Here is a 23,111-nt window from a genome sequence, read left to right as displayed (position 1 = left end):
AGTATTCATTATGCAAACTGTGTTGTATTATTGAGATGTTATTATTGATGATTTACCACGTAAGCAGTATTTAATGTTGTAGCTGGTCTAGATGGGGCAAATCAAATTTGAACTAATTCATATGCTTCTGGGCAATTTAATCTAAAAAATGTATCATATTCTATTTGTTAATTAGTGTTTCTTTAAATCTAAAATCTGGATCTATAAAGTAACCAACAACAACAGCTGTCAAAAAGATTTAGTGGAGTAAAAAGTGCAACATTTTCCTCTTAAATATACTGGAGTTGAAGTAGAAAGTACCATAAAATGGAAATACACAAGTAAAGTACAAGTACCTCAAAATTGTCCTTACATACAGTACTCGACTATGTACTTAGTTACTTTCCACCACTGAATAAGCACAATTTGTCTGATAGAGTCATACAGTACACAGCAGTGGTTGTCATCCTGGTAACTGACACAACAGTCAGGAGATGATTAATGGGATGGAAAAAAAACAACTAAAATTCTGCCACACTGTTATTATGTATAGTTTTCTTGTATTTTGTTTGTTTTAGTGAATACTGCATAGTGTTACCTCTAAAAATTATCCAGAGATCTGAGAGGACTCTTTTAAATGCTTCAAAACTCGTAGATGTGAGGGGGATTTGCTAGTAGACATTACTTCTTATTAAGGAATCACACTCAAAAAATGAACCACTGGTTCTTGCGTGTTTATTTTCCACATTTCCCAATATGCAAACAATAGGACAGGATATTGAGGAACATTCATTATCACCTGTAAAACATCAATTATCTCAGTCCAGCTTTCTACCATTGCACAGAACCACAGTAAATGCATGAGTATGCCAATCCTACCACAGCCATGCCAGCACCATTCAGATGCATTTGAGTCCTTTTTTGACTTATGTGGCCTAATATAAGCCCTATGTATGACCGTCAATTGGATAATTTTATATCTCACACAGCTGGACATAGATGTTGAATGCTTCAATATTGATTCGCAGTGAGGGGCTGAACCAATGTCTCGTTCCCATTGTAATTTGGTGGGGAAAGTGCTTTCAGGGAGGGAATAACTTGTACATAGCTGATACAGTTCCTCTGCCAGTAGCAGCATCCCTCAGTTTGCCATTAAGGACACCTTTCGATCCCAGTATGAGTCCCTTAGATGTGAAATTTTTAGAGATACATCTCAGCTGTAAGTGTTGTAGAAATGCAGAATCATTCAGGCCAAACTGCATTTCAGCTCATGGAATGGTGTATTACCTCCATCCCTTGTAACCTGTCAGATCTGAGTGATATTTTGGTGTTGCCAAGTGCTCTTTGCCAGTGTTGTACTGCCTGCAGTTAACGGTGGATTATTCTATATTGGACGAGATGGTAGAGATACGCCATTAACAAACAAATCATTTGTGTACTGCCTTTGCAATTTCACAAGAAAAATCAATTAGTGGATTATCTATTTTAGCATAATATTTGGGATGGTACCATAATGACGTTAAATATGACCTTCTCCAGCCATTTACTTACTGCATATTGATTCTTATCTATGTATGCTAAATAGTAAAGATGAACATCAGGAACACCCAGACCACCCTTGTTTCTGGGCATGACCAATTTTTATGGTTGTTTCTAGGCTTCTTGTCCATAGGAAACTTGAAAATAATTTGTCAATTTCCTTAAACAATTGCTAGGGAAACTTTAGAGCTATGGGTGATATAAGTAAGGAGAGTCTGGATTGAAAGTTCATCTTTATCACCTCTGCTCTGCCTCAACAGCAATAAAGTTAGGACTGTCCATTTCCTTATATCCTCTCTAATTACTTTTAAAATGCTAGTGCCATATAAGTTGAATAATTGGAGATCTGATATTTATTCTGAGGTACTTCATTCCTTGAGGTTTCCAGACAAAGGGTGCAGAGCCAAGGTGGGCTGCAAAGGTGGTTAAGAGGGATAGCCTCACTTTTACTGTAGTTGATTTTGTATTCAGAAAATTGATCAAATGCTTCTGTAAGTTTTAACAAGTGTGGTATTGAGACAGTTGGGTTGGATAATGTTGATAAAATGTCATCAGCATAAAGACTGTCTTTGAAATAATATCCAATCCACTATATTTTGAATGGCTCGAATGGCACAAGCCAGCGGTTCTAGTGCTAAAATGAGAACGGTTGGTGAGGCTGGACCGCTCTGCCATGTGGATCTGAAAGTTGGAGGGGATGAGATATTATACCATTAGTTTTAACATAAGCAGTTAGTTCATGATATAGTGCCTTGATCCACTGCATACGTATTTTCCCAAAACCAAATTTGGACAGTACATGAAATAAAAAAGGCTACTTTATTCTATCAGAAACTTTTTCAGCACCCAGTGATATTGCTTCTGCTGGATGCTTAAAAGCAGAGGCTCTTGACATCACATAAAGGAATCTCCTCATATGGTTAGAGGCAAGGAGGCCTTGAATGAAGCCCACCTGGTCCAGATGTACTAAAGAGTGCATTACCTTCTCCAGGCACATCACAAGGATCTTGGCAAACAATTTATAATCATTGTTTAAAAGACTTAATGGTCGGGAAATGCTCATTTGCATGTCATCCTTTCCCGGTTTTGGAATTAGAGAAATGATAACAGATCGCATAGTTATTGGCATCGACTGTTTGGAGATAATATCATTGTAAATCAAAGTGAGGAGTGGCGCCAATATGTCCTGGAAGCTTTTATAAAATTTTATGCTCTAACCATCATCAACTGGTGTTTTCCCAGTTGAGAGAACTTAAACGGCAGATTTTACTGCACAAGATATTGTCACACTAGCCTTTCTCTCTGTAAAGAGGACAATACTTATGAGCTGGAAAATCCGTAAACCAGACTGTTATAATAAACATAACTGGCTGAAGGACTTCTTGGACTTATTATCCATGGAGAGTGCAGCCTCAACCCTTAAGGACTATGATAATAGGCCAGGTGCCCCATAGACTCTCATTAGAAAATACATGAATAATAGAATAATAACCTGACTCAGTAGTATGTGTGTATGTGTGCATGTGTAGCTGATGTAAGGTATAACCTATGGTCTTGACTCGGATGATGATGTTAGAGTGGCATGTTGGCCGTGGCAGATTAGTGGTGACTGGAAAGCTGCCTCGGCATCATCATCCCCAATGTTATCCCGTACCAGCCATCCCCCCTGCACCTCCTACTCTATGGGACTGGCTCTCCCTGGGGGCACTGGGCGCCTGGCGTGCTCTGTGCTACCACGGAAGAACGAGTCCTCCTTTCCCTTTCTTAATGTGTGTGTCATAACAACATTTTCAATGTGTCTTGTGGATTATGATGTTGTCATTATCTTTTTTGTCCTCTGGAAAACTAAAAATTATATATTTACAAAAAAAAAGAACCACAGGGAGATAGTCATGACTTGAAGATGTTGTGTCTCCTGTCAGCCTGTAGATGGCAGTGCTGATGTTGAAAGTTGAATTGGAAGCTAGTACTCAGCAGTGCAGTGCATTTGTTCCATCTCTAATTTCCTTATTAACTCCAGTATGTCTCATACTGCTATCACATTCCTTACTGTTCCTTCCATTAACAATCATGATATTAAGCTCATGTGGTGCTGCAGTATTGTTGCCATGGTAGCAACCTCTGATTTCCTCTTGACAAGCTGATCAACGTTCCAGTGAAGAAAGGAATTAATTTTCTAGTTCCCACCACAAATAGTAAATGAATTCACAGACTTTGTGTTTTATGTTGATGTGTGTGTATATTTGTGCGTATGCAGATAATCTGCAGACTATGGATATAATTGGACGGGCTCATATGGTATGACTGAAAGAGCATAAATCTACAGCAGTGGTAGTTAATGACATTCTGGACAGATAGTGCTCTATCTCTGGCTCACAGATGTGCATAAGGAGCCTTTACTGTGGTGCGAGTGCGTGTGCATGTGTGTGTCTGTCCCTGAGCAAGATCTCTTTGCCGGAGATCATTTTGCTACAGTGAAATGACCACAAATGCTTTTTTAAAGTTTCTCATATGAAAATATGATAGGGAAAGCTCTGCACCAGGCAGTAAATGTTTAATTATTTCCTGTGATTGAAGATATTTTTATGAACTGAGTAAAAGCATCTGGTGTAATAATCCACGCAGGCTGCACAGGTTGAAAGCCTGGTCATGAAATCTGTTAATCTCCCTCTGCCCTGAGTACCCCCGCCTAGAGGTAAGGGGGTCATGTTTGCAAAAATCAAGAAATCAAAAATCTACGACCCTTTTGTTCTTTGTTAGGATGAGATGACTGAATGGTTTTCTTCTACCACTTCACAGATTCTTGCACATTCCTCCTGGTTTGTGTGTGGGTCAATTTCTGGCCTCACCTTAAAGGTAAAGCTCTCGGAGTGGTTGGAAAGAATTGGATTTAGCACATACATATGGTGGCTATTACCCACATGCTACTAGACATATGTAGCCTGTAAAAACAGTGTCTAAAAACAGGGCTCATACATGCTAAAGTGATGAGTGTTATGGCACCTTTGAGCCCAACATGGAGCTGTTTATCTCCCATTTACGATTCCTGTTCCCGCAGCATTTTGCCTTCTTGTGCTTTACAGTTGCAGCATCACATCTGTACGGGTTTTATTGTGACTTTTGTGTTCTTATGACCTTTGACCTCATGGAGCATGGATGGATCGTCTCTAAAACCCATACATATGGAGCCTATCATTTCGCTTGTCTTTCTGTATTTCTCTCTTCTCCTGCTTTCTGACAGACTTCCTGACTTGTTCTGACTTGGCTTCACAGATTTGTTTTTTCCTGTTTATTTTTGCTTCCTGTGTTTGTTTGTCTGTTTATATGCGTGGCTAACAGACTGGCATAAGGCTCACACACGAAAGAAACTTCCATTACCATGCACACAAGAGCTCAAAAAACATTTGTACTCTTGTCTTTTATTCATCTGTTTCTCTCTCTCTCACACACACATACACACACTAAAACATTTTTGGGTATTTTGTTTGTATATTATAAGATTACGTTAAAATACAGAGGTCTTGAACCTGCACCTGTCATTAGCAGTTTGCAGCTGGACCTATGATTTGTTACTGCTGTGTCAGATCAGATGATGTGCCATACGTGGGCGTAATCATGTCTGCATGTGTGCTTGTTCCTGCATCTATGCACGCATAAACACACACTCACACAAACAAACCAAAGTCCAGACACAAACAGTGTTTGACAGCCTACATTCCTCCATCATGCTGCATCTGTCAGAGCACATCAGCAGCGTCAGAGAGCACAGATTTGAGATTTCCACGTCAGCTGACATCATCGCATAAACGGAATCAAAGTCGATGCACGCTGATTACCATGGTGATGTTGTTATGGCGACCAATCAAAGGGAGAGGTGAGCTGATAGGTGGATGTGTGTTCAGACTCTCTACTGCCCAAAATGCGCAGTGGAGAGAGAGAGAGAGAGAGAGAGAGAGAGAGAGAGAGAGAGAGAGAGAGCTGAAAACAAGCTGAGAGGTGGATTATTGCCTAGAAGTGATCTCAGGGAAAAGCTGTAATACTTGCACTGTTTAGTCTCAACTCAGCTTGTTGTGAGATTATGAGTCTAAAAACCAGTTTCAGTAGCTCTGTGTGTGTGTGTTTGTGTATCACCTCCCCATATACTCCAGTCAATTAACTCCTTTGAAAGCCTCTAATTTCATAACGGAGCCTGTTGTGCTTGGCTATCCGTATTTGAGGCCCAGCTGGGGTCACAAGATTCCTTTCCGGCATGCAATTAAACAGGTTGCCAGTGACAAACAGAGCCGAGAGCCTCAGCATCGGTCCACTTAACATATTACATACCTCAGTTGCCATGACAGCCACAGTGTTTGTCTGTGAGTCCACAATACCAAAACAGCTGCAGGTGTAAAGTGATGCACTGAACAATTATTGGAGTGCTGTTCTCAGCTGAAACCTGACAGACCGACAGAAACGGTGTAAAACAGGATTGTCATTAACATATTATCTTCTGTGTGACAGGTGATCTCTCTGCTGAGTTTGCATTTGTGCTCTCAAGTAATGACATCTGGACACTGGGAAGCAGATCATGTTTGCAGCTTTTTCAGTCACATTAATAGATTATGTGACATAATGTGTTGAGTCACTTTAGTATATTAGGTACTTTTATCCACAGTCATAGCATGGCTTTCCCCCGGTTTCATGTTGCTGCCTTAACCACAAATCCACTGACCCAGAAATTTCCAACAGCTGACCCAACATTTTACCCATCAGAACCAAGTTTCACACTGCTTCAAAAGCGATTTCATAACTTGGCATAACTCTCACACTCGAAGAGGAAAGACACCTGGCTAAGACTCAACCCTGAGCTTCCAAATGTGTGACTTTGAGACAAAGCTTTCCTCCAAGGCAAGCGAAAACTTTTCAGCTGTTCCTTCAAGGTAGGGGAAAAAAAGGCAATAATACCACCCAGCCCCTAAAAGTACTCTGCTCTTTCTCACAGGAACACAAAACGTCTGGCAATACAGTGAGTGACAAAAGGGGCGTTAAATTGAGTGAATGAGTAGATATTTCCATGTGTGTATTTTTCTCCTGCTCAGCTTTTGTTCTCTGGAGTGCATGGATGGAGGTACAGTCCAGATTAAACCAAGAGATACTCCCTGAGCATGAAGATACCACGATTGTTCTTATAAATGCACTTCACATACCATTTTGTTCCACTGAATCAACACATCTTCATTTCAATGAATGAATGCAGCTTATCTGAGTGCCAGGCTTTTCTCAGTTCACTTTATGGTTTTGTTGTGCAGGTCCTTGAGGTGACGGCTGCACTTTCTAATTATAATTAAATATGTTCCCCTTTTATGCGCATCTGTAATTAAAAGACTTGATAGTTCAAGCTCATGAGCGCAAAGAGGTGGTGTGTTTGCATTTTGAGGACAACAGTTGTTGACTTGATGGCCCTGGAGCTTTGGATTGTGAGAGAACACATGTTGGTGGGGGGGGGGGGGTTAACACGCTCAGGCTTGAGGACAACAAAGTTAAATCAAGGTCACTCTGTCATGAGATACATCAGAACTCTCTAGGGTTGTGTGTGTGTGTGAAGATGCAAGACAGAGAGCCAGAAATGAACATACTAGAGTCCTTTTAAGTGCAAGTGAGTACATGCATATATGCATAAGGCTGCATAAAAGCATGTGTGCATGTACGCCTGACAGCCTGTGATGTTTTTAGCTGGACTGTGCATCATGTGTGCGTCCTGTGTAGTTTCCTCTGTGCACGGTGAAAGCTCCGGGATGAATCTAAAAATACCATGGGCTTGAGAGGAAATAGGAGCGAGGATGGGAAACCATTTAAGAAGCATAAGAACATGGGGCTGCTTCCAAAAGACAGCAGCCTGAGAGGGAAACCTGCAGACAGGAGTCACACTGCGGCCTCGGAGGGGAAGGATTCCCCCTCATTCTTTAAACCTGTAGTTTTGTGTTTAATAGCAGCTCTGAAAGCTGAATTAGTTGCTTTGATAAAGATGGGTTCCTCTTGTTTCTGTTTTGTGGTTTTATATTGAGTTACTCGCTTAATCAAATGTACCTCTTGCTCTGTGTTTGTTGGCATTGAGGGTTGCTCTAATCCAGGATGGCACTGTACACTCATTAAGGTAATTTCCGTCTGTTTACCGAATAAAAACAGATTTCTGGGAGATGTTGATACCAGGACAGACTTGTACACGAATCGTGAGGAGATGAGGAGGAGGAAGAAGAGGATGAGGAGGAGGAGGAGGAGGAGGAGGAGGGGGCGGGTAGTTAGGAGGAGGGAATCCAGATGGGAAGGAGCAGCGTCGGCGCCGCAGGAGAGAGATAGAGAGGAGAGAGACTGTAGAGGAGAAGACTCAAGCCTAATCTCTGCCTGGAGATGAGAGACACTTCTATCAAACACTGAACAACCGGATATCTGTCGGTGCCGCCATGTATTTCGGTATGTAAACGACGCTTTATGCTTTTGATCCCATAAGAGTGTTTATTTTGTTGATCATAACGCGGCGGACACACTTGTTGCTATGTTGAAATGGTTGTAAGCTTTGTGAAGTCAGTCATCTGCACTGTAGAAAAGAATGAGGCAGTGATAGTACAGATAATTTAATGCATTTCGTAATTTTAAGAATTAACTGATATGGTCTATATATTTGTTTTAGTTTTTAGCCTTTTATCTGTGCCAGTTTTCCTCATGAAATAGCGCACAGGGCAAATTCTTCAATGACATGGGAGACACTTTATAAATATAATTGGGAAAAAAACTTATAAAGGATAGAAAAGAAAAATATTATAGTATAATTCTCATGTACATGCTATAAATATATAGATATTGCCTCACTAAAACCAAAATTATTATTGCTTTAGATTATTGGATGCAAGTTATGGGAGTCCCAATTAGTGGTGACCAGCCTCATTTCAATATTCATTAAAGATCATTTCAGGTTAAGTGTGTGTGTCCACTTTACAGTCTCTCCACGGGTTTCTTGCAGCCTATCTCATTCTTTCAAGCCATTTCTTACCAAAGCAAACACTCAGGTCAAACGCAACATGACGTGCGTGCGCGCACACACACATGGCTTATGCTTGTTAAATGCAATCAGACTAATGGCAGAGCGGATGGGTGTGTTGTGATTTCTGATGATGATGATGATTACACATGCGGGTTGGTCCTGAATCAAACTGTAATCAAGCTCAGAGAACATGCAAACTAGAAAACAAGCCTCCTTAATCAGCACTCAACAACACAAACAGGCCGTTTATCACACAACACTTACTAATGGCCTCACTGAACCACAACTATGTGTGTGTGTGACAGGTTACAAGTGTGTGCATGTTTGAGTGAATGTGTGTTAACATGTTTTGCGGCTAAACATTTGATTTTAATAATATATTATATGTTGTGGGTGATTGCTTCCAGCCTGTGTGTGTGTGTCTGCACATGCACATGCTTACTGCTCATATTAGTTTGGCACCTGTGTAGAGTATTTGATTACCCTTCAGTACCCCTCTGTGTGTGTGTGTGTGTGTGTCTGTGTGTAAAAGCCCATTTGGCCTTGGTACACCACAGACAGTCTGACGGTCCTATTTTAAGAAAGCTAATACTTAACGGCATGTCAAATATGACAAGCTTTCATATTAAGTAAACATCTTCATGTTCATTCAGAAAAAACAGATGTAGATGCTTATTATGGGTTCAACAGCTTCACATCAATTAATCAATTAGTCGATAGACAAAAAATGAACATAAGAATTTTAATAATCTATTCATTATTGAGATCATTTTTAAAAACAAAAGTGTCAAAAAATGACATCAGCTTTTCTAATGTGAATATTTAGTGACTTTTTTCATCCTATAACTGAATGTCCCTCCGTTTTGGACTGTTGGTCGGACAAAACAGACTTGATTGAGATTTCATGTGAGCACATGAAACTCTTGACAATATTTTTGAGACATTCTATAGACAGAATTGTTAAATTATCAGCACTTACTTAATTCATATGAAACAAATCATTAGTTACACCCCTAATGAGTTCCACTTTAAATTTTAGAAAGATTTTGGAAGAATTGATACATTTATACACTGCATAATTATACACATATATCAGCGGTGGAAGAGGAAAAGTGTAATTACAGAAGGATTATGAGCAAAATGCACTTGAATATTAGAAGTAGAAGCAGAGATTGTGGAGGCTTTCAGAGTGTTATATTATATACATTATACTATGATTGATGCATTAATGTGTAAGCAACATGTTAATGTAGCTGGTGAAAGTGGATGTAATTGTAACTACTTTATATAATGCGGTATACAATTAGACTGTATCATATATTATAAAATGCTCACATGTTTTGTACATAAAATCTTAATCTGCAAAGAATATTCACCTCTCAAATGTAGGGAAGGTGACACAAGTAGGAAAAAACAGAAATATCTCAGATTTGTGCTTCAGTGCAGTACTTTCTCTCCATATCTTCTAGTCATTCAAGTTCCATATTTTGTGTCATTGTCAGTGTAGATTTCAATCAGTAAAGGTGAGTGAAACTCAAATAAGACAAAGGTTCTTGGAGATAAAACATCATTTTAGTTTTTCCACTGAGGATTTGTCTAATATGTCTATGAGGCTCTATAATATGTTTTGCTGATTTGATCTATTAGCTTTCATCAGCATCATAATGAGAGATCACATCATGTCTATTGAGTCATTCCTCCATATGTTTATCTCTCTACCTGTCTCCTCCCTGCCATGCTGTCTCCTAGGCAATGTGTGTCACAGTGTTCTGCCACCGCTGGCTCGAACCACGCTGGGCAGGACTCAGCCCTCCCCAGACCCGAAACCCCTCCTCCCCTTCCACCTGCTGCCTGGATTCACTGACGTGAGTACTGTCAGTCATCATAGTTGTCATAGTAACACAACATCACACCTACTGCACTCTCCTGCCTTTTTTATCTCTAACCCCGATCATTCACGCACAACGCTTTTTCCTGCGAGTAGAGGAGTTTATTTCATGTAGTAATCTGTTTGCGTGGACTTACTTTCAATACACAGGTGTATGAACGTGCTGCCTACACCTTTCCAAATATATCACCTCTGATGCAGAGAGCTGTGACATTTCTACACAACGTGGTGGGGTGGAGCTGATTCCTTGGTATTCTTCACGCAGAGCTTTTCTTAGAGCTGTCTGCCCCTGTGTTTGTGAAGGGTGAAGGTGGAGAGAGCTAAAGCTGGCGGAGTCCAAGCCCCAAGGAGAGTTGATGTGTCAGGCAGGGCTGACGTCTTTGTGCTATATGTCTTAATATACTCGCTGTTTAGATGTGTGTGTGTGTGTGTGTGTGTATGTGTGTCATTTTTTCTGGCTTGTATCTGTGTAGTATGCAGAAAGTAATCCACAAGACTTCATAGCTGAGACGTGGCCTATTCACAGACAATTTCCAACACCTCAGCACTAGAAGTGTCTTCTTTTGTGTGTGTTTTTACAGCCAAGAAAACATGATGTGTGTTTTTGTCCTGCACTTTTGCTTATACCAAATCCAGCTCAAAATCTTAACTTGAGATGAAGTAAGAGGCTGAGAGCCACTCATAAGCCCATTACTGTGTCTGGCCCACTCTGAATCAAAATTGACAATTTTCCTTTTGTTCCTCCCTTCTCTTTACTTACATCTCATCTCTAAACTATAGTGTGCTCTTAGATGTTTAGAGGAGGGATATAGAGAAGACAAATTGAGGGTTTAGAAGAGAGGATTGTGTGTGTGTAGGACTATGTGTCTGCTTAATGTGTGTGCAGTCTCTTTTATTCTGTGTGTGATGTCTTTGTCGTTGTCAAAACAGCCATTCTGCCACCTGAGGAGAAATAAGAAGTCCGTCGAGGTCTCAGCCTCCTCCTTTTCCATTTCACCTCGCTCTCCTCTCTCCAGCTGTCTCATCCATCCCTTCCACTTTCTTGCGTTGCTCTTGCTCCATCGCCCTCTTCACTTCAGCTCTCTCTTCCTCTCCTGTGGTCATCTTCCTCATCCTTCACCTGCTCATGCGCTTCATCTTGCTCTCAGAGTTTCATTCACTCCGTCGCTCTCTCCACTGGCCCTCCTCCTCCTTTACCACAAACAATCAACATATAAATGTTACCGATTTTGATAAAATTATTAACACTTCCTTATGGCGGATGACCTTCCCGCTCAAGTCAGAAAAGCTGTCTCACTTTTAACGTGACACAGGTTGAAAAGCAAAAAAAAAAAAACTTTCAAATCTCATATCACCCTCTCCTTGCTGAGTCACATCCCCTCTCACCTATTTGTAAGTGCTGTCTCTCTCCTTTATTTCATTTTATTCCATTTCTGCCGTTGCATATTGTCAGCCCTCTAAAAAGTCACTCACCTTTTAATGCTTGCCTTTGGTTTGGTGTAATTTTGGAGATGCCAGGCTTATTCTACTTGATGAAGCTGGAAAAAGACCAAAAACCCCTACTGCCAACTCTTTAGACTGTGTATTTAATAAATGACACCGCTTATGTTAGGATAACATATTCCCTGGTTGATTTTGAGGCGTTACTTCAAATGTTGTTTAAAGGAAACTTTACGTAATAGAACATAATGAACCACTTTCTCAAGTATATATTGTCTGCAAACTGGAAAGCACAGCATAGTGTAGAGGGAATCTTCTCCCTCCTCTGATCTGAACCTGTGGGTGTTAAATAAGTGGGTACACAGCTGAACTGGCTCCATTTTCTGCGGGAGTGTGTGTTTTTATGTGCGTGGGTTTTTTCTTTTTTGGTGTGTGTATAAGCTTGCATTCTCTTGTGAACGTAGATGCTACAGTACGTGTGTTGGCAAATGCCTCTGTAAAGCACTGCCCGGGAGTTTGTTTAGTGCCCACATGTTGGTTGTCCTAGTTACAGGCTTGCATGCGTGTGTGTGTGTGAGTGTCTGTGGATGTTTGTCGTAAGCCAGAGATCCAGGACTTCACACTGGGGCTTCACTGGTTAGTTTGGCTCATAGTTTGACAGTGCTTTTTCATAGAGACAAAAATGTGATATTGTTTCCAAGCAAATAATCACTTAAATGACAAAGAACCAAAAAGCAGCAGCTCATTCATCATAACCCACCTTTCTTTTTTGGGGTGCTTGACGTCATGCGCTCACACGTAGCTATTGCACTGGTACACAGTGTTAATCCAGGAACATTCATCATTATAAATGTTGAGGCTCTTGACTGCGCTCCAGGTAAAAGTCTGCTTTACTTCACTTGGCCATATGTTTGAGCCATAACTCCTTCCCTGGAGTTGAGTATGTCTGTGTGAAGAGGTTTATAGAGAGAATGTTCTGATTATAATTGATACTCTTAGGTGGATGTCATGTATTTATTTATTTACTGCATTACCCACCGAATTCACTGCAACAGTTGTTATTGGTTTTGATGTCAGAGTAAGAAGAGAGGGCATGTTTCTGCAGGTGATGTGGTGTAAATTGTGTACAGGAGCAAGAAAGTAAAAGGGCTGAGTAAGAAGGGCAAACTGACTTTGCCCACAGGTGCTCGTCCATCGTGGTGAGCGGAGTGGGAGTGAAGGGTAAAGAGAGTGAGTCCACGGAGAGGCAGGAAGGTGACTTTGATCCGGCGGCGAAGAAAGGAGAGGCAGAGAGTTCAGAGGGGAGCAGATGGAGGGGTGAAGTGAGGAATGTGTGATGGAAGGTCAGATGGTGATACAGGAGCGTTGGGCTGAGGGAGGGAGAGAGACAAGCTTTTACTGTATTAAAATGTTCTGTTTGATTCAGATTAGCATAATAGCACATTCTCATAAATGTTTAACATAAAAATGTCCATGCCTATTTCCATGTTATAGAAAAATTTACATGACATTTCTTAATTTTTAGGATATCATGATTTCTAGTTTGCACACAATACACAAAAGAACTGTATGCATTTATATGTGTTCGTTTGAGTTTTACATACACAAACAGCTGCAGGGAAACAGCAGAGATAAGAGACCCGCGACTGCAGAGATGCATTCCAGTGCAGCTGCCTCGAGTGATGATCAAAGAAAATGAGCGAGAACACACGCGCACACAGGCACGCACACACGGATTCTGTTGCGTTTTTGACATTTGAAGAGCGAGGAATTCATCTTTGGCACTAAAGAAACTAGCTTAATATCCAGTGCGGTGCTATATATGTTCCCAGAGCTTACAGAACTAGTTGGCTGACCAACAAAAACACATAAATTTCAACATCACCTCCAGACAGATTTCCATAAAGCCTCCCTGGTTGTGGCTGGTTATATGGCTCTCTACATTTCATCATAGGTAATAGGTTTGTTTTGCTCCACAAAGGCCAGTTGGGTTTTATGGCACTGAGTATATGTGCTCATTAAACCTTCCAGTAGGCAATGTCCAGAGGTGCAGAACTCTGTGTGGTCAGATGCTGGTATAGTTATTGCGCACACACACACACACATATGCAAAGATATGGGTAGGTTTACTACCTGTGTTTCCACTCATAAAGAAAAGTAGCTCAGGGGGTGAAACGTCCTTAATTTTATCTTTAGTTAGTTGTTCATGTTGAGGGCAACATGAACAACACAACACTTAGTTTGTAAATTAAAGATGATGACACTTTTTAAAACTCTACCTTCATTTCTAACTGTTTGAGTGGAAAGACCATTCGCAGGTTCGGTCTTCCTGGAACAGGACTGGGTGAGGAAATATTCACCTCTTGGAAAATTGAAAGGTGGCTGTAAAATGTTTGGAGTTTGTCCATTATGAAGAACAAACAGAGGCTGTGGTGAACCTGGCTTCATGTTGGTCACAACAGATTCAAATATGCAGAAAAAAAAAAGATAAGAATCTGATGCTCTGCTGCATTATCTACTTCTTCGCTGTCAATCCGCTTCAATATTTTACTATTCAGCTATGCTGCAATTTATTTACAGAGTGCAGCATCAGGTTAGCCAATGAGTGAGCTTGGATTGAGTGGTTTTTACAGGTGGAAGAGCAGGAAGCTTTAAGAAGTACATAAACCAATGCTTGTGAGCTTGACAGAGAACTATAATGAAGTTTTTTAGGCATATTTAGGAATTTAAAATATAGGAATTTAGAACACACTGAGCACACTGATGGACAGAGAAGAACTGGAATATGTTGCAGCAGTGGTTTGACAAGTTTCTACAAACATTTTAATACTTTTGTCTGCCAAGAAAATAATTAGAATAAATTATCCGCTGAAAGCTTAAGTCAAGCTGACCACATCTTCTGCACGATGAAGCAAACTCCAAGCCTTTCAAGCTTACAAGGGTTGAGTGGCTCATGGTCAAAAGAAACATTTTGGGTGGAGTATTACTTCACACTGATTGAGGTTAGGCCTGGTCTGGCCTCTAGAACACAGGGCTTGTCATTTACATGCTCATGTATCTTCAGCAAATGATAGTAAATGTTGCTGTGTGTATGTGAACATGTGTATGTGTCACATGTGTTGCAGCAGCTGTGTGTATGCTGTTGGGTTCATGCATGACTGGGCGCCAGACTAAAGTACTCCCCCAACCCCACCTTTGACCTGAGACGTTATAAATCTCTGTATCCCTGAGAGGAGTGTTTAGCATCCAGATAGCTTGTCATTTACACCTCAGGTGATCACTTTCACTACCTACTCAGTCTTTCACAGTCCTAAACCAGTCGTGACCTTTTAATGTTATGCTTCTCCTTTGTTGCAGATGGATCATGTCCATAAAGCTCTGATTGGCCCAGGATTCAGGCTAAGCTCACCGCTGAAGAGGAAGCCCAGTTCCTGTGGAGTCTGCCGACTGAGGTTCAACTCTGAGGTGGGTGGTGTCTTGCGGGAACTCTCCCTCTATGTTGTTTTTTCTTTGAGGGTGCTTTTATTTCTCACACACACCCTCGTATGGCAGTTGAACAGCTGAGGAGACCTGCCCATGTATTTGGCTGTTTTACTGGTTCTAAAGGAGTTAGAGCTGTCTCATTCAATAATTAGGTGAAATGTGCACAGCTATTTGACCTTTAGAGAGCCTTCATTATTTATTGTGCTTATTATAAAACTATTCATAAGCAAGAACTATAATTTATTGAGTTGCGACACATTGTCACAAATCTTATTTATTAGAAAGTGCAGAGCAGGAATCATGGTGAGAAGAAATAAATGGAAAACAAAGAATATTTAAAAATAGCATGTAGGAAAAATAGCCAATTTTTTCAAAAACTTGGCAAAACAGACACATTTTTTACCATAATGATTTCAGAAGTTTGACCTAATCTAAATTAAATGAAAAGCCTAATCTAATTGAAATTAAACATCAGTATTTTGTGAGCTCATCTGATGTAAATGTAAAATAAAAGAAAGAATTACCAAAAAATGTACTCATGTATTGAAAAATGCCACTGATGTGAGCAAGCCTTTTACATCAGGAACATTTAACATTTTGATTTAGAAGCTTTTGTACATTTATTTATTAGTGATAGCAGACTCTAAAACTTAACCACTGGAACTACATTTTTATTCACATTCAATTCATGTCTTGTGGCTTAAAATAAAAACACTGTTGAGTTTACATAATCAAATCATTCTGTGCAGCTAGTTTATACCCTCTTGTCTGCTGTTGTGCACACAGGCACAGGCTTCTTCCCATTATAGTGGCACCAAACATGCGAAAAGGCTGAAATCTCTGGATGCTCCAGATTCTAAGATCAGGACCTCTGAACCGGTCACCAAGGAAACCACATCTCAAATCCTCTCATCACCCTGCTCACAGCCCTCCAGCTTTGACACAACATCAGGAGGTGTGTGTCTCTGCAGGCACGCATGCTTCCCCTGCCTTGTGTGTGTGTGTGTGTGTGTGTGTGTGTGTGTGTGTGTGTGTGTGTGTGTGTGTGTGTGTGTGTGTGTGTGCAGACGTCAAATGTATGACAGCGTTAGATATAGGAATGTGCGGCTCAAACCTTCTTTTCCCAGTCACGACTTTAACTCTTTTATGTGATAAAGCTCCCGCTGCTTTGGGTTTCACAGTAAAGAGATTAAAGGTTGAGCATTATCCCCTGCTCCTTCTTCATGTCTACATTTACTGACCTCATTCAGTGGCCTCCTGAGATCAAAAACACACGGAAAATGCTTTGAATATGATCTGTGGGTAACCGTAGAGTGTGTGTGTGCAAGCATGTACAGTACATGTGTATAAATGTGGAGGTGTGTCAACGCATTTGTCAACTGCTTTCCAACCTGCATTAGCATATATATATATGTGTGTGCTGGTCCTGATGTGCTACTTCTGCATGTGTGTGGGCATAAGGAATGAAAATAATACATTTTGCTGCAAGCTAAAGACCAAAGAGATTGGAGAATTGTACTTGACAAAGCTGATATGCAAATGTTTTTGTAAGAGAAAAAGAATGAGTGCTCATTTCCAGTTTGGATTTAGTTTCAGGTAAGTGGATGAGACAGCAGGAGTGCTCTCTGAAGATTACATCAGCAAACAGCCTCAGCGGCCTCTAAAAGTGGAGAATCAATGGTAACAAACAGGCACCCACTCAGCAAGGCAGAGCTAATCATTGTTATTAGCAGCGACTGAATCCTTAAATCAGCACACCCTCCTCCAGGGAAACTCTACAAGTCAGTCTCACGAAAGATAATAGAGCCAAATCATCTCAATACAGAACTGTTCGTTTTAGTGCTGGGAGGCAGATCCTAGGGGAAATCATTGATTATTAGAGTGATTATAGATGTTGATAGTGCTCATAAATCACCTGTAGCCTGGTGAGTTTTTGTCTCTGAGCAAGTCATGAAATGGGCTTATTGTAAGAGTTCAGGAATTTCATAGAAGTGGAAAAAATTTCCAGTTTCTCTCCATGTTGTCTTTCTCTCCATCTCACTGTTTTGCAGTCACAGACTTGCTTTCTGTAATATTTTTGCTTTTTCATCATCATTTCATGATGACTTCATTTCAGAGCCCTCAGCCCCAAACCCTACCTCAGAGGCGGCACCGTCAAGCGGCGGACCCAATGAAACTGTGAAAGTGCCGTCCAACCCCTCCCTGTCACCCTGCCCAAGTATGACAGAGAAAGAAACACCAAAAGACGGAGACGTAGAGGTGGCTCCAGAGGAGACGGAAGAAGAGAAAGCTATACGCCTTCTCTACTGCTCACTCTGTAAAGTGGCTGTCAACTCCGCCTCCCAGCTCCAAGCCCACAACAGTGGTAAGACACGTGGTGGATTTAACAGCTTGTACTGTTTCAATACTCTATTAATATGAATTTATGGCTGCTCAGGCACTAAACACAAGACAATGTTGGAGGCGAGAAGTGGTGACGGAGCCATCAAGTCCTTTCCGAGGACGGGAGTCAAGGCCAAGTTGGCTGCGCCGTCTGAGTTGTCAACTGGACTCCAGAATAAAACTTTCCACTGTGAGATCTGTGATGTGCATGTCAACTCTGAGACTCAACTCAAACAGGTTAGTTGCTGTAAATGTCTTGTCAAAAACAAGGCTCAGACAGATTAGTTGTTATACTTATTAACACAGAGACACATTTCACACGCTACAGTTGTAATAGTCCATTACTGAGCGCTTTGCTCGTTTCTGGGAGTTGAACCCATGTTGGCCATCAGTGGTGATATGGGATGGGAACCTTCAAACTGGCTTTGGAACAGACTTGATGGATATGCCTGCTCACTGTAAAGATCTTGAACTGGAACATTTCGCATGGACATCCCTGAATTAGTGAGGTGAAATCTTCATTTGTGTATGATTCATTTCTAGTTAATTTTTCAAAACAGTCAACATTGTAACATTTGTGGTTCTCAGCAAAAATCGATGGTCTGTTGAGGATTGGTACACACCTAAAATATGAACATACTCTCATGAGAAGCAACTACAGTGTAGAACCTCAGAATTTAATGCAGAATTTAACCAAACGTCACAGATCGCTGCGTGCAGAGTTATGTTCAGGTACATTACAGGAAGGTTTAATCTCCCTGAAGAGAAAAGGCTTCGTTTGTTTTGTGATTTAGGTGAGATTGAAGACAATTTTTTCCATTTTAATGAGCATTATTTAAGGGCTATACTTTGTAGTAAAACATCCTGAGTTGCCATTGTTGTTGCCATATTAATGGTAGATTTTATTTGTATAGCTTGGAACAGAAAAGTCTTTGTTTACGTTGTAATGACATAGAAGAAGTTATGTTCTTTTCTGATGAATGTTTCACCTCTGCAATGGTATTTTTTAGAGTCTTACATGTCCAGGAATGCTGGGCACTTGTATGCATTATTAGGATGTTGTTAGGACATTGTTAGGAGGTTTCCTGTGTTACCTAACCAGAACACTGGTTAGGTAACACAAGAAACTTCCTCATCACATTTCTCACTGGTTAGTTCCTCTTATGCATCAAAAACTATAAAAAGGTCAGCTGTCACACACATTTGCCACTCACACCGTTGAGCCAGTCAAAGGCATCAACAGAGCCATCATCAGTTTATCCATCACACATTGCAGACAGAGCCATGCATATTTTATTCCAAACCACAGTGTGAACACCTCACACCTGTCGCTCCAGGTGAGTTAAAAATCACAGATCCCTCAAGATAATGAGCACAAAGCTGCTAAGCCTAGCCTGTTTTCAGTGAGCAGCTGAATGTGAGGTTAGCTTCTCTGTTCGTGATACGACTGCAAATTGTTGGTCTTCATAACCGACTGCCTAAAAGTTAACTTTGGCCAGGTGCTCATGCATATTTAGCAGTTCACTGCTGATTGTGTGCTGCACTGGCTGTAGCCATCTGTTTGTGCTTGTCAATCAAATCAAAAAGATTTTCAAACCCGCCCCTCATGAATATTTTGATACTCAAAACCAGAGCCAACAAAATATCAACATTATGCATGAGTAGTCAAAATAGGAACTTTGATTAGGCGTCCTTTAATTTCCTCTTCTCTGATTATTCAGATTTCCAAGAAAATGCCACGTTGTCTCTTCGTCTGCTCAGTCTTTATGCTGCTGCCTGTGTCTGTCTGGATTTATTTTTGTGTGTGTGTGTGTGTGTTTGTCTGTCTCTCTCCACTACTCCAGCACATTAGCAGTAGGAGACACAAGGACAGAGCAGCAGGTAAACCAGCCAAGCCGAAGTTCAGCCCCTACACTCCCACCCAGCGTCACCAGAGTTTCCAGGCAGTGAGTACTTTGGTGTTGCTTGATTTACTTTCAGCCGTCATCATTGTGTTTGTGTACATGAGTTAATTCTCAAGAGCCTCTTCCAGGAAGCGCCCCTCATTACTGCAAATGTAACAATACATCAGAGATATGAGTTTAAGAATCTTGTATTTGTGTTTTACTTTTAGGATGTTTGGAGAGGAACAAAAGGGCAGATTACATTAGAAAGGAGAGCAGATTCTTTACTAATTTGTTTGGCAGTAACTTGGAAAGCTTTTACTTCAATGTGCCGACTACCTACTAAGATGTTATCTCCTGTGTTTTCCTCTGGTTTCCTACTTAAACTGCCTTCCTTCTCTATCTAAACTTCCTTTTTAGAGAAAAAGGAAAGAAAACCCCTTGATAGCAGTTTGTTTTTCTGTGTTTCTTTCGCAGATTCGTCTGGCTCTACAGAAGAGCCAAGACCTGACCAAACCTCTGGCCTCGTGTGTCCTACAACGTCAGCTTTCTGTTGTCACCGCCGCCGCCATGGCAACGCTACCCCCTTTCCCTGTCAGGCCCGCCTCAAGCTCGAGCCCCGCCCTATTTCACAGTCAGCCCCTCCCCCAGGCCCTGCTGCATCCGGCCCCTGGGCCCATCTGTTCAACACACTCGCCGGTTCTGTTTTCCCCCTACTGACCCAGTCTGCATCTCAATCAGCTAAAAGCAGAACTGAGGCCTGAACAAGATGTGATATAAGACAGTGCTGACTGTACTCCACATGCCAGCAGATACTGTGGGTGTCAGGGGCCAGGACTGAAGACTATTTGCTGGGGCCAAAACCATAAAGCATCAGTTAGGTTGGGATGGAGGATGTACACAGCTGCAAATGAGTAAAAACAGAGTATTTTATGATATGTGAGAGAGTGTGTGTGTGCGTGTGTGTGTGTGCAGGTGCATGCACAGATATAGACATCAGAGAGGTACAACTTTTTACAGCTCCATTCCATTAAGTTTTATAAATGGTGATAATCTGTAAAATATTCTTAAAATGGACTGCGGTTTAATTCAGTGAATTTTAAGAAAGATGCAGAATGTTGAGCTTCCATGATGATTATAACTGTGTGTGTTTGTGTGTGCAGATATGCATATAAGTATGAATGTCAACCAGAGCATGCTTGACTCAAGATGTTTATTATTTTCCAATAAACAATACTCATGTTCGATCTTGGTTGCGTTTCTGAATATGACTCCAAACACCAATTTAATACTCCAAAATGTCCATTTTATTCAATAAATGAGTGCAATATCATTTCAACATCATATGCCGTTTTAACAGATCTTTGCTCCAACAGATTTATAAAATAAAATGCATTTACAGGAACAAATCAATCTTTTCAGCTCCATGCATACGTGTTACCCAGACACCGCCAGACATGTAAACACATCAAAACGCAGTCAGGCATCACCTCCTCCCAAAACCATAACTCTCTCTATTCTGTCTCTGACCTAAACCCATTTCATCCTCCCTTGCTACTGAGCAGCACGTAAAAATAATCTTTCCTTGGTCTGTATTCAGGTATTTATATAAATAAATTTATAATGGAAGCAGACACATCCACAGACTTTATTTGGCTTCAGGAGACTTTTGTCTAACTATTTATTACTTAAGAGTACAGGTAAACCTTTGCCCCACTGTGCAACCCCTCCAGCTTCATCCTCTGTGATAAATCAAAGCAGGAATGTTCTGTCTGACTTTATTGTCTGTCTTTCTGATGAGGTTTACTGCACTGAAGCCTCAGGCAATGTGTAACTCATTTTGGTAAGCTTATGTTATGAAGGAAGGTTTTTAGAAGCCTACAGGTATTGAGCGAGTGTGTACTGCTGCTACAATACATTGCAGACACTGATTGGAGACGCAGCAGGGCAGGTTTATGGATTAGACACCTTACACCTCAGGCTTTCGTATTTTGTCCAAGAGTTGTTTTTTGTCTCTCATTTTTGCACAGTTGGCTTATATGCAAATGAAACAATTGTAAATCATTTTAATGTGGTCTAAATGTTATGATAACACTGATAAAACTTCACGTTGACATTATCTCAATGATGGTTTTAACCTTTCTCAGAGTTTGAAGTCTGGCCATCCAGAGGCTGTGTGAGTACTGCTTTTCAACTTTCTACAACCTCTCAGACTATCTGTTTCTTCATTTGGTCTTTCATTAGCCAACTAACACCAAACTGGATTAATTAGTCAGATATTTTTGCTTCTGCCTCCTGCAGCCACTCCAAAGCAAACAATTCTATAGGCCAATTCAAAGAATTATCATCCAATCAATCACAGCCCCCTGATTTCCCTTGCTGTCACAGCAGCAGTAGTTATTATTATTATTATTAATTGTCTGGGGCATGATTGTGAACATCTGTGTGTGGGATGCTTAATTCGCCTCCTGCAGCCGCTCCAAAGTAAATAATTCTACAGGCCAATTCAGAGAACTATCATCCAATCAATCATGGCCTTCTGATTTCCCCTGTTGTCACAGCAGCAGTCATTATTATGTGTTTGGTCGTGTGTGTCCGTGTGTGTATCTGTCCGTCGCTAATCTCACATACTACTGGACCCATCAGCCTTATATTTTTTGTGCACATTTATGACTGTATGCTGAAGGACCTCTCGTGGATGCAGTGATTCACTATTGTTGAAAAACCTGTTTTATAATGTGTTTTATGCCGCCATTGACTGCTGACTCCTCACTCCTCTTAACTGGCCAGTAGTAGCTGCAAGTGATCAACAACTGTAGCAAAAGGCATTTCCCTGCAATCGGCTAAGCTAATACAAGGGGAAAAGTCTATCTGCAGTCTTACAGACCTACACAACACACCCCTGACCCTTAACCCTGACCATCCCCCCTCCTCATGCCTAAACCTAACAAGTGGGTGTGTCATGTAGATACTGTGAGTCCACAGATAGACCACATTTTGGCCTTTGTCGTGCCTCAAAAACTGATATCCATAGAAAAGTTTGGACTCATCTTGAACCAGAGCATCTGCAGATTAATTCCGTATCTGTGGACCCACTTTACTACATGACACACCCACTTGCTTAGGTTTTGGCATGAGCAGTGAGATGGTTAAGGTTAGGGGTCAAAGGTGTGTGTCATGGAGCAAGCTGTTAGGGTGACAACATCAAGGGGGTGCATCATGTAGTAAAGTGGGTGCGTTGCATAGGTCTGCAACACTGCAGATACACTCTTCTCTTTTTGTTAGCTTCCCTGCCATCTTGGCTGTACGGGTGCCAGGAGGGACAATTGAGTGAGATTCATGTCTTTGTTTAGGAGGGGAGAGGGAGGTAGGGAGGGGTTTTATTTTGTGTGGTTTATAGTTAAATTGAAAGGTTTGGACTTATCGCCCCATTTATTGTTACCTTATTAAGTTTATACAGTTATGCGAACCCAGGAGGCTGCTTGGTTATTGGCTACCA

The 23,111-nt window shown here is 41.0% G+C and overlaps 1 protein-coding gene across 2 annotated transcripts; it reads left to right on the top strand.

The window, feature by feature from the left end:
• Positions 1-7,845: 7,845 nt before the first annotated feature.
• On the top strand, positions 7,846-20,857 carry LOC121913100 (zinc finger protein 385D-like). Of its 2 annotated transcripts, none has more exons than XM_042435768.1 (8): positions 7,846-7,968; positions 10,286-10,401; positions 15,222-15,329; positions 16,134-16,302; positions 17,464-17,712; positions 17,785-17,966; positions 19,574-19,675; positions 20,090-20,857. In XM_042435768.1, the coding sequence occupies exons 1-8, from the start codon at positions 7,959-7,961 to the stop codon at positions 20,330-20,332; spliced, it is 1,179 nt and encodes a 392-aa protein (XP_042291702.1). In that variant the 5' UTR covers positions 7,846-7,958; the 3' UTR covers positions 20,333-20,857. The 2 variants fall into 2 exon arrangements, with proteins under 2 accessions (XP_042291702.1, XP_042291703.1); XM_042435769.1 differs by lacking the exon at positions 7,846-7,968 and adding an exon at positions 14,990-15,137 and having other exon boundaries at positions 10,340-10,401.
• The last annotated feature ends 2,254 nt before the right edge of the window (positions 20,858-23,111 follow it).

This window comes from Thunnus maccoyii, chromosome 15 (genome assembly GCF_910596095.1).
Source record: "Thunnus maccoyii chromosome 15, fThuMac1.1, whole genome shotgun sequence".
NCBI lineage: Eukaryota > Metazoa > Chordata > Actinopteri > Scombriformes > Scombridae > Thunnus > Thunnus maccoyii.
Note: the sequence above shows the minus strand (reverse complement) of the source record. Positions and strands in the feature narration are given on the sequence as shown.

Coding starts and splice junctions, on each gene's coding strand:
- LOC121913100 (XM_042435768.1), top strand. Junction 10,402..15,221: donor TGCTGCCTGGATTCACTGAC/GTGAGTACTGTC, acceptor CCTTTGTTGCAG/ATGGATCATGTCCATAAAGC. Junction 19,676..20,089: donor GTCACCAGAGTTTCCAGGCA/GTGAGTACTTTG, acceptor TTTCTTTCGCAG/ATTCGTCTGGCTCTACAGAA.